Here is a 17,821-nt window from a genome sequence, read left to right on the forward strand (position 1 = left end):
TTGTTGAGTGCGCTGATTATATTTCACCACAATTAATTATAGTAAGTGCATACATTTAAATCCCAGCTCAAGTGCTGTAAAGAACTATGTAGAACTATGTAGAAGTATGAATTGTAACCCGACAGAACAACATGCTACTTACAATTTTTTTTTTTTTCATACTAAAATAAACAAATTTTCAGTGTTTACATAATTTTCAGTGTTTCCACCATCACTTTATTAACAATAATGTCCCTTATCATTTATAATAATTGTACTTTCCATTATTTCTGACATATACATCTGCAGAACAGTGTCTTTCACACAGAGAAACAAAGACACAGACAAATAATTACTATCAATGATTCTTTAGGAGTACCTTGATCTATCACCCCAGACTATTTTATCTACCTTGAGCTGTTATACCCTAACTAAAGGCTTGTTTTGTTTTGTTTTGTTTTTTGTCTTATTTTTGCCACACAATACCAATGTGAAGCACTGCAGCAAAAACTGACAGATCAGATATACGGCCAAGAAATGAAGCTAACTCTTCTTTATCGAAATGTGGAGAATATTTCCTCTAGTCTGAACAACATGCACAGAACAGTGTATTCTCTGGAGGAGAAGATCAACGATGCTGATAAAGGGACTAATCTGCAATCATTCCTTAAAGGTAAAAATATACCATATTGTAAGATGCTGGCCTATGTGTCCTAGAAGGCTTTTATGTGTACTTTGAACCAGTTGGCAGGGGTGCATGAAAAAACATGTATCCAAGTGTTTAGGCATATGTAAAAAAGGTATATGTACCCAAGTGTTTAGGTGCCTGCAGATATGAGATCTGGAAATTTTCAGTGAGTGGTCCCCAAGGCTACCAGCCAACGGTTGTCCATGTAAATTAGGTTTACACACTACTCATGGCTAGAGTTGAGCGGACACCTGGATGTCTGTATTTGGCGGGTTCGGCCGAACTTGAAAAAAAAGTCCGGGTCCGTGTCCCGGACTTTTTCCGAACTTTACCCGGACACCGAACCCCATTGAAGTCAATGGGGACCCGAACTTTCAGGCACTAAAATGGCTCTAAAACACCAATGGAAAGGGCTAGAGTGCTGCAAATGGCAGCAAAACGTAGTTAAGAGCATGGCAAGTGCTCTGCAAACAAATGTGGATAGGTAAATAACTTAAAACGACAAAAAAAACAGAAAAACAAAACAATGTTCTTCATCTGTGAAGGACGAGGCCCATATGGAGTAGGAGGGAGGTTGAGGTGGTGGTGGATGTGGCGGTGTCATAGGCGTGCGCTAAGGGTGTGCCGGGTGTGCCTGGGCACACCCTAATCACCTAGGGCACATTAGCATTATCGCTCTGTTTGCCAGTGAGGAGATGGGAAAGATCTCCCTCGGACCTGCTCTGCCATAAGAGAAGTGCCACACACTTCTATTTCACTTTGCCAGCAGGGAGAGTAATGTACCGGGGCCATATACATGTAGGCAAACACATGAATGTGTATTTAAACTTTGGGGTGCACACCCTAATGCAATAGGCTGCGCACACCTATGGGCGGTGTAGGTGGAAGCGGCGGTGGAGGAGGACGAGGTAGCCAACACTGCTTTTTTTCAGTCATTTTAAATGAGGGTACACCCCAAAAGAGTGAGAAAGATCAAAAATAGAACAATGGCTGGGTAAGGTCGGTATCCATCTCTATTCTGCACAAGGTACGGAAAAGTCCTGTGGGATCCATGCCTGGTTCATTTTAATGAACGTGAGCTTGTCCACATTTTCTCTGGATAGGCGGCTGCGCTTGTCTGTGATAACGCCCCCAGCCGTGCTAAATACACGTTCAGATAATACACTGGCTGCAGGGCACGCCAGCACCTCCAAGGCGTAAAGGGCAAGCTCAGGCCATGTGCCCAATTTGGAGACCCAGAAGTTGAAGGGGGCAGACCCCTCATTCACTACATGTAGGCGTGTGCACACATACTGCTCCACCATGTTGGTGAAATGCTGCCTCCTGCTAAGACGTTCCATATGAGCTGCTGGTGCTGCTGTTTGTTGTGGCGTGCTGACAAAGCTTTTCCACATTTCGGCCATGCTAACCCTGCCTTCTGAGGTGCTGGCGGTGCCCTGGTTGCATTGGCGACCTCTTCCTCCTCCTCCTCTGCCTTGGCCTTGTGCTTCCACTGTGGCCCCGCTGTCAGGTGGGAATGCCAGTAGCATCGCATCTACCAGTGTGCGCTTGTACTCGCGCATCTTGCGATCGCGCTCCAGTGAGTGAATTAAGGACAGTACGTTGTCCTTGCAACGGGGATCCAGCAGCATGGCCACCCAGTAATCAGCACAAGTTAGAATGTGGGCAACTCGGCGGTCATTGTGGAGACACTGCAGCATGTAATCGCTCATGTGTGCCAGGCTGCCCAGAGGCAACGAAAGGCTGTCCTCTGTGGGAGGTGTATAGTCTGTGTCCTCTGTATCCCCCCAGCCACGCACCAGTGATGGCCATGAGCTGGCCTGGGTGCCACCCTGCTGTGAACATGGTTCCATCTCCTCCTCCATCTCCTCCTCCTCCTCATCCTCCTCATCCTCCAGAACTGTGCCCCTGCTGGACAATTGTGTCCCTGGCATTTGTGGATGCAGGAACCCACCCTCGGAGCCACTTGCGAATGACTGCCCTGAAAGCCTTGGAAATGTTACCTCTTCATCCTCCTCCTCCTCCTCCTCATCCTGTGCCACATGCTCTTCCATCATCGCCCGAATCGTTTTTTGAAGGAGGCATAGAAGTGGGATAGTTAAGCTGACAACGGCGTTATCGGCACTGGCCATGTTGGTGGAGTACTCAAAACAGCGCAACAAGGCACACAGGTCTCGCATGGAGGCCCAGTTATTGGTGGTGAAGTGGTGCTGTTCCGCAGAACGACTCACGCGTGCGTGCTGCAGCTAAAGCTCCATTATGGCCTGCTGCTGCTCGCACAGTCTTTCCAGCATGTGCAAGGTGGAGTTCCACCTTGTGGGCACGTCACATATAAGGCGGTGAGCGGGAAGGCCGAAGTTACGCTGCATCGCTGACAGGCGAGCAGCAGCAGGGTGAGAACGCCGAAAGTGCGCACAGACGGCCCGCACTTTCTGCAGCAGCTCCGACATATCGGGGTAATTTTTAAGGAACCTCTGTACCACCAAATTCAGCACATGCGCCAGGCAAGGGATGTGCGTCAAACCGGCTAGGCCCAGAGCTGCTATGAGATTTTGCCCGTTATCGCACACCACCAGGCCGGGCTTGAGGCTCGCTGGCAGCAACCACTCATTTGTCTGCTGTTCCATGCTCCTCCACAACTCCTGCGCGGAGTGTGGTTTTTCCCCCAAACAGGCAAGTTTTAAAACTGCCTGCTGTCGTTTACCCCTGGCTGTGCTGAAGTTGGTGGTGAAGGTGTTACGCTGACCGGATGAGGAGGCGGTAGAGGATGAGGAAGCGGAGTAGGAGGAGTTAGGAACAGGAGGCAAACTGAAGCGCCCTGCAATCCTCGGTGGTGGAAGTACATGCGCCAAATTGCTATCTGCCTCAGGCCCATCCGCCACTGCATTTACCCAGTGTGCCGTTAGGGAGATATAACGCCCCTGACCGTGCTTACTGGTCCACGTATCGGTAGTTAGGTGGACCTTGGCACAGATGGCGTTGCGCAGTGCACACCTGATTTTTTCCCCCACTTGGTTGTGCAGGGAAGGGATGGATTGCCTGGAAAAGTAGTGGCGGCTGGGCACGACGTACTGTGGGACAGCCACCGACATAAGGCTTTTAAAACTGTGCGTCTCCACCAGACGGAATGACAGCATTTCAAAGGCCAAGAATTTTGAAATGCTGGCATTCAGGGCCAGGGATCGCGGGTGGGTAGGGGGGTACTTCCTCTTCCTCTCAAGTGTTTGGGAGATGGAAAGCTGAACGCTTCCACGGGACATTGTGGAGATGGTTGGTGACCCAGGTGGTGGTGTTGCTGACAGATCGTCTGTTTGCGGGGTGGCAGGTGCCGGTATCACTACAAAGGTGGATGGAGAGGCCGAGACTGAAGCAGAGAAAGCAGGAGGAGCCAGAGACCTTACTTGGTTTTGAAGGTGTCTACTCCACTGCAGCTCGTGCTTTGAACTTAGATGCCTGATCATGCAGGTTGTGCTCAGGTTGAGAAGGTTTATGCCTCGCTTCAGGCTCTGATTGCACAGGGTGCAAACCACTCGTGTCCTGTCATCAGCAAATTTTCTGAAGAACTTCCACGCTAGAGAACTCTTTTGAGCTGGCTTTGGTCCGCTCGTTCCCTTGCTGCGTTGGGCAGTAGCAGGCGTAGTGTCTAGGGCACGGCCGCTCCGCTTCTGCACCCTGCTCCCTCTTCTGCTGTGCTGGTGGCTCTGTGCGACCACCGCCTCTTCCTCCAAACTACTCAGGTCACCTGCATGACCTCATTGTCCTCCACATCATCTTCCAGTCTTCACCCCTGCCCTCCTTGTCGGTCTCCACAATTCTGAGTGCCGCAGCAGTTGGCACCTGTGTTTCGTCATCATCGGAGACGTGCTGCGATGGTCCTTCCATGTACTCATCTTGAGGAATAAGTGGTTGGGCATCGCTGCACTCAATCTCTTCCACTTCTGGGGCAGGGCTAGGTGGATGGCCCTGGCAAACCCTGCTGACAGATTCATCAAAAAGTAGAAGAGACTGCTGCATGACTTGGGGCTCAGACTGCTTGCCTGATTTGCAAGGGGTTGAGGTGAAAGACGGTTGGACATTGGCTGCAGGTGCCAACTTTGACCTTTCTGCAGTAGACTGGGTGGGAGACAATGTGAAGGAACTGGAGGCACTGTCAGCAGCAAACCAATCTACTATCGCCTCTACTTGTTCTGGCCTCATCACTTCTAGAGGCGCATGATGCCCTACCAAATACTGCTGCAGGTTTTGTTGCCTACTCACACTTGAGGAAGGTGTTTCACTTGTGCGTGTAGCTGGCACAGATCGACCACGTCCTCTCCTTGCAACAGGAGCTCTACCAGCAGCACCACGACCCAGGCCACGGCCCCTATTTGACGGTCTCCTCATATTTCTGTAATTTAGGATCTTGCCCTAGAAAGGTGTTTATTGAATAGTGGAACAAAACAACAACAGTATCGCACAGGTGTATCTCACAGTCAAATATGCAAACTATGTCGCAATTTAATTTTTTTTACCCCAAAAGGGTGTATATTGAATAGCGGAATAGAAAAAAGGATAAAAAACGGTGAATCTCACACGTACAAACACAGACTAGGCCCCGATTACAATTTTTTGTACCCTAAAGGCAGGATGAGGAAGAGGAGTAGGAGGAGTTCGGAACAGGAGGCAAACTGAAGTGCCCTGCAATCCTTGGCGGTGGGAGGAGATGCGCCAAACAAATTTAAAAGGTGTATCTCACATGTACCGATACAGATTATGCCGTAATTTAATTTTTTACACTTCAAAAGGGTGTATATTGAATAGCGGAATAGGAAAAATTTTATAAAACGGTGTATTTCACACGTACAAACACAGACTAGGCCTCGATTACAATTTTTTGTACCCTAAAGGCAGGATGAGGAAGAGGAGTAGGAGGAGTTCGGAACAGGAGTCAAACTGAAGCGCCCTGCAATCCTCGGCGGTGGAAGGAGATGCGCCAAACAAATTTAAAAAAGTGTATCTCACATGTACCGATACAGACTATGCCGTAATTAAATTTTTTACACTCAAACAGGGTGTATATTGAATAGCGGAATAGAAAAAAATTTACAAAACGGTGTATCTCACACGTACAAACACAGACTAGGCCCCGATTACAATTTTTTGTACCCTAAAGGCAGGATGAGGATGAGGAGTAGGAGGAGGTCCGAACAGGAGGCAAACTGAAGCACCCTGCAATCCTCAGCGGTGGAAGATGCGCCCCCAAAATTTGGAAGGTTTATCTCACACGTACCGATATAGACTATCCCGCAATTTAATTGTTTTTACCCCAAGGGTGTAGATTGAATAGCGGAATAGAAAATATGATATCAAAATGTGTATGTTTCTCACACGTACAGACCCAGACTAGGCCCCGATTACAATTTTTTTGTACCCCCAAAGGCAGGATGAGGAGTAGGAGGAGTTCGGAACAGGCAGGAGGCACACTGAAGCACCCTGCAATCCTCGGCGGTATGAGATGCGCCCCAAAAATTGGAAAGGTGTATCTCTCACGTACCGATACAGACTATCCCGCAATTTAATCGTTTTTACCCCAAGGGTGTAGATTGAATAGCGGAATAGAAAATATGATATCAAAAGGTGTATGTATCTCACACGTACAGACCCAGACTAGGCCCCGATTACTATTTTTTGTACCCCCAAAGGCAGGATGAGGAGTAGGAGGAGTTCGGAACAGGCAGGAGGCACACTGAAGCACCCTGCAATCCTCGGCGGTATGAGATGCGCCCCAAAAATTGGAAAGATGTATCTCTCACGTACCGATACAGACTATCTCGCAATTTAATTGTTTTTACCCCAAGGGTGTAGATTGAATAGCGGAATAGAAAATATGATATCAAAAGGTGTATGTATCTCACACGTACAGACCCAGACTAGGCCCCGATTACTATTTTTTGTACCCCCAAAGGCAGGATGAGGAGTAGGAGGAGTTCGGAACAGGCAGGAGGCACACTGAAGCACCCTGCAATCCTCGGCGGTATGAGATGTGCCCCAAAATTGGATAGGTGTATCTCACACGTACCGATACAGACTATCCCGCAATTTAATTGTTTTTACCCCAAGGGTGTAGATTGAATAGCGGAATAGAAAATATGATATAAAATTGGTGATTTTTCAATAGCACATGTGAACACAGCAGTGTCTTATATCAGTCAGCTCTGCTGCAGGCTATGAAGGGAAAAAAAAAAAGAAAATTCCCCTTTAAGTTTGTAATTTTTAAATAGATTAGTACAGACTATGCTACAATTTAATTTTTTTAACCCAAAAGGGTGTATATTGAATAGTGGAATAGAAAAAAGTGTATAAATTTTAAAATCACTCAATAATAGCTCATGTGAACACAGCAGTGTCTTATCACAGTCAGCAGCACTGAAGGAAAAACGCTGCACACAACTGACTGATAAAAAAGATTTTTTTCTCCCTCCTCCTCAGCGGGCAAAAAGATTGTGTTCACTGCACCACCCCACACACAGCAAAATCGATGTAGAACACTGACCCTGCCTATTCTCCAGCCTCGCCCTAAAATGATCAATAAGATCGGTCACTGGCACTGCAAACCCCCCACACAGCAAAATCGATGTAGAACACTGACCCTGCCTATTCTCCAGCCTCGCCCTAAAATGCCCTAATAACTCGCCCTGCCTGCACAGCGACCTGACCCTGAATTCTTTTCGGACACAATATAATTTTTCACTGTCTGTCCCTAATCAGCAGCCAGCACGTATGATGTGTGCTCTGTCCCTATACTACAGCAGAATGACGCAGCGGCGCTCGGTCTCCAACTTATAAAGACATGGTCACATGCTTCAGATGGCCAATCACAGCTACTAATACATTAGTAGGCATGGCTGGGATGGCTTAAGGCACACCAGTTAAACGCTTGTTGATTGGCTGTTGAAAGCCCGCCATTAAAAGCGCGCCATTACATACAAACCCAGAAATAAAATGACCGAACATGGATTTTAAACCCGAACATACAGTAAAGTTTTCGGGTCCGTGTTCGGGTAACAAAAATCCAATTATTCGGTACGAACACAAATAATACAGTTCGTGTTCGCTCAACACTACTCATGACTTATCAAGTGAGCTGTTTGTAATCTTTTAGCGTGCAAGTAACAATAAGCTCCTTCAGTAACTGTTAAGCTGTACATTCCTATAGCTCCTGTAGGTGTCAACCCCGCAGTCTGCATGTCCCTATAAATGTATGAGGAATCATCAATGTCCAGCCAGATAAAGATAAGCTATGGCTTAGCTGAATTAATTTGAGAATAATCAAAACCCATATCAAGCCCTAACGTTATATAGTGGAGTATATTATCCTTCTATCTTGACCCTTTTTAGTAGGACCAGAAAAAACAGAACATGAAGGTAATTATCTTTTTGTTTTTAGTAAGGATTTGTAATGTCTAATCACAATTACGGATTGCACTAACAGGTTTAACTGAAAGTAAAATATAACTGCACATATTAAAAGGGACTAAAACAAACTGGGCTTTTATAGTGATCCCATAAAGTCTTCTACTGTGTACAAAATGCGTTATATTTTACGTTATATCTTTTAATTTCAGATCCAATGGCCAAAAGCCTTACAGAGCTCATCAAAAATATTGTTAAAGATCAGTTCACCATGTTGCAAATGGACATGAAAGAAACCATTGCCCAGATCTACAAAAGTATGTCTGAAACATCTCTTGAAGTTGAAAAAATCAAAGAATCTGTAAAACATTTAAATAACACAATAACTTTCGCACATCAAAAGTGTGCAGAAGAAGAGGAAAACAAGGCAAGCAATGAAGATGTATTGGAACTAAAGAAACGAATGGAGCATTTAAAAAATACTGCTTTTGTTTGCACCTCCTCTTTTAAAGAGATGGAAGAAAAGCATACTGCTCTGGAAGAAGACTTAAACCATGAGAAAACTAGAAACAGAGATTATTTTGAAACTCTCAACAATACACTGAGCAAAATGAAGGAAATTCATGATCAGTTATTAACTGAAGAACATGCTAAAGAACAAAGAGTACTGCCACCAAGTATCTCCAATGATGATAATGTAACAGAATATATTTTGGCTCTACAAGAGAGGATGAAAAATCAGAATATAATGATGCTTCAACTCTATGATGATATTTATGCACAAGACAGCAAAATCAATAACCTTACCATAACTTTGGATCTTCAGAAACAATCAATTGAAAAAGCTTGTGAAGACAAATTTTCAACCTGTAAAAATCACCTTCAGAAGCAGTTAAAGGACACTGAAGACAATATGCATGTCCTAAACAAAACAGTCTCTGATGTTGTCATTCCCTTGGATAATAAAATTGATAAGATGAATGAGCAGATTAACGATCTGTGTTATGACATGGAAATACTTCAACCTCTAATAGAAAAAGGGGCTCCTTTTAGCATGACAACTGATTATGAGCACAGAAATGATGTAAGTGAAGTTAATAAGCAGATTCAAAACATTACAGCGTTTCTCAATAGCCTGAATTCTGTAGTACACAATCTTACAAAAGGTCAAGAAGAACTTCAAATCAAAGCTGAAAACCACAAAGAACTCTTTGAAAGACGCTTTAATGAATGCATCATGGAAGTTGAAGATGGCCTTAATAATACCATGGACATACTGAATAATGCTGTTGACTCTATCCATGATGAATTTGTGACAAAATCAGAGATTTCTGATATACAAAACAAACCAGAGCTTTACACTAATGCTACTATTGAGAAACTTGAAAGTGCTTGGTTAGCCATCTCATTGCTGAATGCAACTCTGCAAAACCTGACTGCTGCACCTAGAATCCATAAAGATGACAGCACATCTCTAAATGATGATGTTGAATCAAGTCAAGATAATGTCAGCATGTCCCCTTACTTTCTTGAGTTGTCACAGAAGATAAATAATTTACAGTCCAAATTGCTTCAGTGTCAAATAAACATTACTCAAATCGAGGAAAAGGTAGACATTTCTGTTACTAATGTGCAGAACTGTGAATCTCGTGTACAAACTATAGCATCCCAAGTAAATATGATCCTGGCTAATCCTACCACTTTACCAAAAGCAAAAACTTTTGAAGTTCTTACCACTCAAAAAAATGTCCAGCAGGAAGTTTATTCTAGAATCAAAGCTCTTGAGTTTAAATCCGTCCGGCTTTCAACAAGCATACCACAGCTGAATAAAACTGCAAATGAGGCAAAAGTCCTATGTCAAACTGTATCTCTCATGGTTAAGAAAGTCAATGAAAGTGTGCCAAAACTACTTAAAGCAGCTCAGCCAAACATAACAAGTTTACAGAAAGGCTTCGAGGAGCTCATAAATTCATTAATGCAGATGAAGATGTCAACTGTTTTGTTAAACTTAACGGGTTACGTAGATAAATCCCTATCTGATATCACAACTAATATGGCCAAACTTCAAAAACAGATGAAGGCTCCTGTAAAGAAAGCACCTGTCCCAAAGAAGCCCGTCAATGCCACAATTTCTGTTATTGGGCGAAGCCAACGAAATTCTGATATTACAGATCAAGGTGAGATTTTCTTGTTAATAGCATAAGCTCTGATTTTGTAGGTCTAATAAAGAGGTAGACAGTTATTTAGGTGGACAATTAATTTATAAATCTTCTGCAAGTCCTTCTCATAGATGCAATAATTCAAGTAAGGAAACCAATGACTTAATTGATGCTTCCCAAAAGCAACATATTTTTCGAGATGCACAGAGCCATGAATTACTGAAGAATAAGTGCTTCAGGCTTACGTGATCTACTCATATTATGAGGAAAAAAGTCTTGGAGTTTCCATCGCCATAAAATGGAAAAGAAAACTAGAGGCTTTTAAACCTAACTTTGCAGTTAATCTAAATATGCCTGTGTGTAACCAATAATCCACCAAGCTCCTCATAAATGTGGCTCTCCACACTACTTTTCAAGAGTGTTTCTCCAGCATGACACATAATCAGACTTTTGTCTTTATCCTTACTGTAGGTAACAGTGTGCAGCTCAAGAACCCATAGCAATCAAATAGGATATGGCTCTTCTTTTAATCTGTACTTAATGCAAAGGCATTAAAACTTTTTTTTTCCAAAGTTAAAAATCCTGCTTCAAGCTTTTTTTGTTTTTAACTTTTGAATAATTTTACACTATTAAAGCCTCTCTCCTAGCCGAGCTGAAACTCCAGCTGCAGTGGGAGGTGATACATTTAACAGTAGTTAACTACTGTTGCTAAATGTGACAGACATGAATGACTGTCAGCCAGAGAATCCCAGATGACAGCTTAATGTAAACAAAGGAGCAGAGATAGTAACTAACATCACTGGTCATTTGGCCATAATTGTTCAGTGACATCAGCCTCCATATCCACCCCATTTCTTATAGACCAGCTGTCAGCCAGGAGTATGTCATATAGAGACGAGTGGCATTGGCAGCAGATATATAAGTGTATCAGCGTTTTTGGGTCGCGGGCATTATTCATTATGATTGACAAGAATCTTCATTGCTAAACGAAATGATTGACATTGGATTTACACCGTGGGACTTTTTTTTTTTTAGTAAAGGACTTGTCAAAGAGTGTGGTGTATTTATTTACAGTTTACATTTTTTTTGTGGCTGAGTAGGGATACCATGTACCCCTTATGTTTTCACATAAGGGGTTGATCTCTGGGGGTCGCTTTTTCATGAAATGAGGCTTCCTGATTCCAATAAGTCCTCTGTCTGCAGGTCCCCACATCCACTGGCCAGAGATGTAGGGAACAGATCCCTGTGCTAATCAACATGAGCACAAGGTGCTTTGCTAGGAGGCTCTCCCTGGCAAGGTACCCTTCCCATGTTAAGGGCATGTGGCCTGGTATAATTAAGGGGGTATGCTCCTCCCACCCTTTTCTGGCCAGCATGATTTCATGATTCATGATGAGTTTAGTATGGATTTAGGGGGCACCCTATGCCATTTTTTTTTTTTTGCATGAAGTACTTCTCTTAAAATCTATATAGATTTTTGAGGAGACAAACTTGTCACGGAACCATGAACCAGACGTACAACAACAGATAAGTGAAAATAAGAAAGCTTTATTGAAAAACAAGCTATAAAGCAAAAGTCCAAACGGATGGCGAAACCGATGCAGAGTCTTTGCGAAGCCAGGGGTCAGGAACCAACAGGGTAGTCAGACGAAGCCAGGATCAGGAACCAGCAGGGTAGTCAGACGAAGCCAGGATCAGGAACCAGCAGGGTAGTCAGACGAAGCCAGGAACAGGAACCAGAAGTGCAGCAGTCTTAGTAGCATGTGAACACAGGAGGACCAAGCAGGGAACTGAAGCCACAGACCTCCTATATATATGAGCTAGGTATCCAGCTCCTCCCAGTGGGAAGGAGGAGCCGCAGGGTGGGAGGCTACAAGAAACCCAGAAACCAAGATGGCCGCCAGCACATGTCAAACGAAGGAGAACAGCAAGAAGGTAAGACCATGACAGTACCTCCCCCTCAAGGGCCCCTCCTCCGCGGAGTAAAGAACGGTTTCTGAGGGAAGCGTGCGTGGAAGGCTCGGAGCAAGGCAGGAGCATGGACATCTGCGGAGGGAACCCAGGAACGCTCCTCTGGACCATAACCACGCCAATGAACCAAAAACTGCACCCGACCGCGGACCAGGCGTGAGTCCAGGATATTGCTCACCTCATACTCCTCACGATTGCCCACTCGGACCGGACGAGGCCGAGGAACCGAGGAAGTGAAACGATTACACACCAGAGGCTTCAACAGGGAGACATGAAACACGTTGGAGATCCGCATGCCAGGAGGAAGCGCAAGGGCATAGGCTACCGGGTTTACCCTGCGAAGCACTCGGAAGGGACCAACAAAGCGAGGCGCCAGCTTGGGAGTGGGCACTCGAAGGTTGAGGTTGCGGGTGGACAACCATACACGGTCTCCGGCCTGGTAGGAAGGAGCAGGCGCTCGTCTGCGATCAGCCTGGAGTCTCTGGCGCTGCGCAGAGACCTCAAGGGACTTCTGGATCTGTACCCAAGAAGCACGTAGGACGGAAAGGTGATCCTCCACAGCCGGAATATCCTGGGGAGAGAATACCTCCGGTAACACGGCAGGTTGAAACCCATAGTTGGCCATGAAGGGAGACGTCCCAGAGGAAGAGTTCACCGCCGTGTTCCTGGCAAACTCAGCCCAAGGCAGGAGGTCAACCCAATTGTCTTGGTGATCGGAGACATAGCAACGAAGGAATTGCTCCAAGGCCTGATTGGAACGTTCTGCGGCCCCATTGGACTGAGGGTGGTAGGCCGAGGAGAAGGAGAGATGAATCCCCAACTGGGAGCAAAAGGCGCGCCAGAACCTGGACACAAACTGACTCCCCCGATCCGACACAATCTCCTTGGGCAAACCGTGCAACCGGAAGACCTCCCTGGCAAAAATCGTGGCCAACTCCTGTGCAGAGGGTAACTTCTTGAGAGGAACACAGTGACACATTTTGGAAAACCGATCCACAATCATGAGAATGACCGTATGGCCTCGGGATGCAGGGAGGTCCACAATGAAATCCATCCCCAGGTGTGACCATGGGCGCTCCCCGGTGGCTAAGGGTTGCAGAAGGCCCAACGGAAGGTGCCGAGGGGACTTACTCTGGGCACAAACGGAGCATGCCGCTACATATGCGGCGATGTCGGAACGTAGGGAAGGCCACCAGAACAGACGTGAAACAGCCCAGGACAGCTGATTCTTTCCAGGATGCCCCGCGGTCTTGGAGTTATGGTAGGTTCGCAACAACCGAGTGCGCAACTCCTCAGGCACAAAACATCTGCCGTTGGGTCTCCCAGAGGGAGCACCAGATTGAGCCGCCAAAATCTGCTCACCCAGGGGAGAGGTCAGGCTGGTGCGAATGGCAGCCAGGATCTGATTCGGAGGTATGACCGAAGTCGGAATCGACTCCTCCCTGGACAGGTCGGAGTACTGCCGTGATAAGGCATCAGCCCTGATGTTCTTGGAACCGGGTAGGTAGGAGACCACGTAATTAAAACGTGACAAGAACAGAGCCCATCTGGCCTGACGTGGTGTCAATCTCTTGGCCTCAGAGAGGTAGGTCAGATTCTTGTGGTCCGTCAGGATGAGGACCGGAACCACCGAACCCTCGAGCAAGTGCCTCCATTCTTTGAGAGCCTGCACGATGGCCAATAACTCCCTGTCACCAATCTGGTAGTTGCACTCCGCGGAAGACAGTTTCCGGGAGTAAAACCCACAAGGAAGCAGAGGACCCTCTGGTGTTCTACGCTGAGACAGAAGGGCGCCTACTCCCGTCTCAGACGCGTCCACCTCGAGGACAAAGGGCAACCCAGGGTTGGGATGCGACAGAATCGGAGCCGACACAAAGGCATACTTTAGAGCCTCAAAAGCTCGGATGGCCTCGGGCGGCCAGACCTGGGAATTACTGCCCTTCCTGGTCAGATCCGTGAGAGGCTTGGCTAGCATGGAAAAGTCCCTGATGAACTTCCGATAATAATTGGCGAAGCCCAAAAAGCGCTGCAGGGAGCGAAGACCACTGGGCTGGGGCCACTGTAAGACAGCCGAAACCTTCTCAGGATCCATGGAGAACCCCTCAGCGGAAATGATGTAACCTAAGAAGGTTACCTGGGATCGGTGAAATTCGCATTTCTCAAGCTTACCGAACAGCTTGTTCTCTCGTAACCGTTGCAACACTCGTTTGACATCCAGAATGTGGGTCTCCATGGACTAAGAATATACCAAGATGTCATCCAGGTAGACCACCACACACTGCTGCAACAGGTCACGGAAAACATCGTTGATGAATTCCTGAAAGACTGCGGGCGCATTGCACAGCCCAAAGGGCATAACCAAGGATTCATAATGACCGGTCCTGGTGTTAAACGCGGTCTTCCACTCATCGCCCGCCTTGATCCTTACGAGGTTATATGCCGCCCTCAGGTCGAGTTTGGTAAAGACCGTGGCCCCTTTAAGGCGATCGAACAGCTCGGAAATCAAGGGTATCGGGTAAGCGTTCTTGATCGTGATGCGATTGAGACCCCTGTAATCGATGCAAGGCCTCAACTCACCGCCCTTCTTTTTCACAAAGAAAAATCCAGCCCCTGCCGGGGACGAGGATTTGCGAATGTGTCCACGTGAAAGCGCCTCCCTCACGTACTCCTCCATGGCCTCATTCTCCGCTACCGACAGTGGATAGACTTTGCCACGAGGAGGAACGGCACCAGATTGTAACTCGATGGCACAATCGTATGGGCGGTGCGGAGGTAGGGCAACCGCGCGCACCTTATCGAATACATCCCGGTACTCCTCGTATTCAGGGGGCAACAGAGAGTCCGAGGAAGTACACAGCAACTTGACAGGCCCATGGATGCAACTAGCCCCACACTGCGGTGACCACGAGAGGATCTCGGCCGATCTCCAATCGAAAATCGGATTATGCTTCTGGAGCCAGGGGTACCCCAAGACCACCGAGTAGTGTGGAGACGAAATAACCTGGAAGCAGACCGACTCTCTGTGGACGGCACCAATGGCTAACCCCACTGGAAGGGTCTCATGAGTCACGTGTGGCGGCAGAAGGGGTCTGCCGTCTATCGCCTCAAGAGCCAGAGGAGAACCTCGAGCCTGCAGAGGAATGGAATTGGCGGCAGCGAACACACTATCAATGAACAAACCACCAGCACCAGAGTCCACCAACGCCTGGGTCGTCACCGAGCCCCCGACCCAGGAAAGGACAACAGTGATCAGTGGTTTGTCAACACGGGAAACCGGGGACGAGGAGACTCCACCCAAGATCTGCCCCCGACAGGATCTCAGGTGCGAGCGTTTCCCTGGACGGTTCGGACATGCCAACCGAAAATGCCCACCGAGACCACAGTACATGCATCGGCCCTCGCGTCTCCGGAGTACCCTCTTCCCCTCGGACAGGCGAGCAAACCCCAGCTGCATGGGTTCACCCCCAGACAAGTCATCCCCAGGAGGCGTGGGAGGAGAGGGAGGCACGGGTGGGACAACAAAGGTAGGCGCCAATCTGTTAGGAGGCCTCCGCAGACTCTCCTTAAAGGAAGGTCTCTCCCTGAGTCTGGTGTCAATCAAAATCAGGAAAGAAATAAGAGACTCGAGCTCCACTGGTAGGTCCTTAGCTGCAACCTCATCCTTCAAGGCATCCGAGAGACCATGAGAGAAAGCAGCGACCAGAGCCTCATTATTCCAGCCCACCTCTGCTGCCAGGGTACGAAACTCAATGGCGTATTCAGCTACGGATCGTGAACCCTGTCTGATGGACATAAGGAGCTTCGCAGCAGAGGCAGCACGAGCCGGCACATCGAATACCTTCCGAAGAGAAGCAACAAAACCGGAAAACTCGGCAACCACCGGATTGTTGTTCTCCCATAAAGGGCTGGCCCAGGCCAAGGCCTTGTCCGAGAGCAGCGAGATTAAGAAGCCCACCTTTGATCTCTCAGTAGGAAAGGCATGTGGCAGCAACTCGAAATAAATGCCCACCTGGTTAAGGAAACCTCGGCACTGAGTTGGCTCTCCCCCAAAGCGCTGTGGAAGGGGGGCAGAACCAGACATACCCCGAAACACCGCAGGCGCAACAACAGGTGTCGGGGTAGACTCTGGCGCAACAACCGGAGCGGCAGTAGGAGCAGACCCAGGAGCGACAACCGACCCATCGGCAACGGGAGCGAAATGAACCGTGCGTTCAAGCAGGGTTTGCAACGCCACGGCGAACTGACCCAACAGGTGATCCTGCTGATCAAGTCTGGCAACCAGCGTGGGTAGTGAGGATGGCCCTGCACCGTCAGAATTCGTGGCCTGTGGTACCGTGCGTTCAAGCAGGGTTTGCAACGCCACGGCGAACCGACCCAACAGGTGATCCTGCTGATCAAGTCTGGCAACCAGCGTGGGTAGCGAGGATGGCCCTGTACCGTCAGAATTCATGGCTTGGTCCTAATGTCACGGAACCATGAACCAGACGTACAACAACAGATAAGTGAAAATAAGAAAGCTTTATTGAAAAACAAGCTATAAAGCAAAAGTCCAAACGGATGGCGAAACCGATGCAGAGTCTTTGCGAAGCCAGGGGTCAGGAACCAACAGGGTAGTCAGACGAAGCCAGGATCAGGAACCAGCAGGGTAGTCAGACGAAGCCAGGATCAGGAACCAGCAGGGTAGTCAGACGAAGCCAGGAACAGGAACCAGAAGTGCAGCAGTCTTAGTAGCATGTGAACACAGGAGGACCAAGCAGGGAACTGAAGCCACAGACCTCCTATATATATGAGCTAGGTATCCAGCTCCTCCCAGTGGGAAGGAGGAGCCGCATGGGTGGGAGGCTACAAGAAACCCAGAAACCAAGATGGCCGCCAGCACATGTCAAACGAAGGAGAACAGCAAGAAGGTAAGACCATGACAAAACTATCATTTTTTGTCTTGTTCCCAATTAAAATCCATGACAGACATTCATACAGATGCTCGTCAAGGATAAATTTTCTGACAAGAATTTGGGGGGGGCATCATTTTTTGAATTTCATGCAGTAGGATGTACTATAGCAAAAATGATATTTTAGAGAGAAGAAATATTTGATAGTAATTTACCTTTTCCTGCCAGCTTTTATTTTTTAAAAAACAGTATGGGGGCTTCCCAAAGGTCCCCAAAAAATACATACCAGACCCTTAATGTATTTTGGAAAGTGGGGGCTAGGCTGTTTTTTTTTTACAAATAAAACCAAGCTGACAGAAAAATGCCCTTTACCGACAATTTAAATGGTATGTTTTCTTAAATACATTTTATTGCAAATGAATGCATATCTCACAGGTAGTGATGAGTAGAACAACCCCCTGTTTGGTTTGCACCAGAACATCTTGAACAGGGGAAATGTTCTAGTGAACATACGAACACGAAAAATCACAAGTCCTCATTTTAAAGGCTTTAATGTAAGTAACTATTCATCACCTGCTGGCCAAGGATTTGAACCCTCAGCCTTTCACTGGCCATCCTTTTATTCTAACAGCTATGCCACCAAGGCAGCTGAGTAACTTACGACTCTCTCTGCCTAACAATACTCTATCTTTTGTTTGACAGCTTTTATAGGGCTCTGACATCACCAGCACCCCATAATCCAT

General features: G+C 47.1%; 1 protein-coding gene across 1 annotated transcript in view; it reads left to right on the forward strand.

The window, feature by feature from the left end:
• The window catches only part of MMRN1 (multimerin 1), a 217,582-nt gene that overhangs the window by 173,313 nt on the left and 26,448 nt on the right, over positions 1-17,821 (forward strand). Inside the window, exons 5-6 of the mRNA XM_082243351.1 lie at positions 476-652; positions 8,272-10,236. Of these exons, the coding sequence (XP_082099477.1) occupies positions 476-652; positions 8,272-10,236 (2,142 nt within the window). The remainder of the gene's footprint in view (positions 1-475; positions 653-8,271; positions 10,237-17,821) is intronic.

This window comes from Pelophylax lessonae (assembly GCF_965119305.1).
Source record: "Pelophylax lessonae genome assembly, chromosome: 1".
Taxonomy (NCBI): domain Eukaryota; kingdom Metazoa; phylum Chordata; class Amphibia; order Anura; family Ranidae; genus Pelophylax; species Pelophylax lessonae.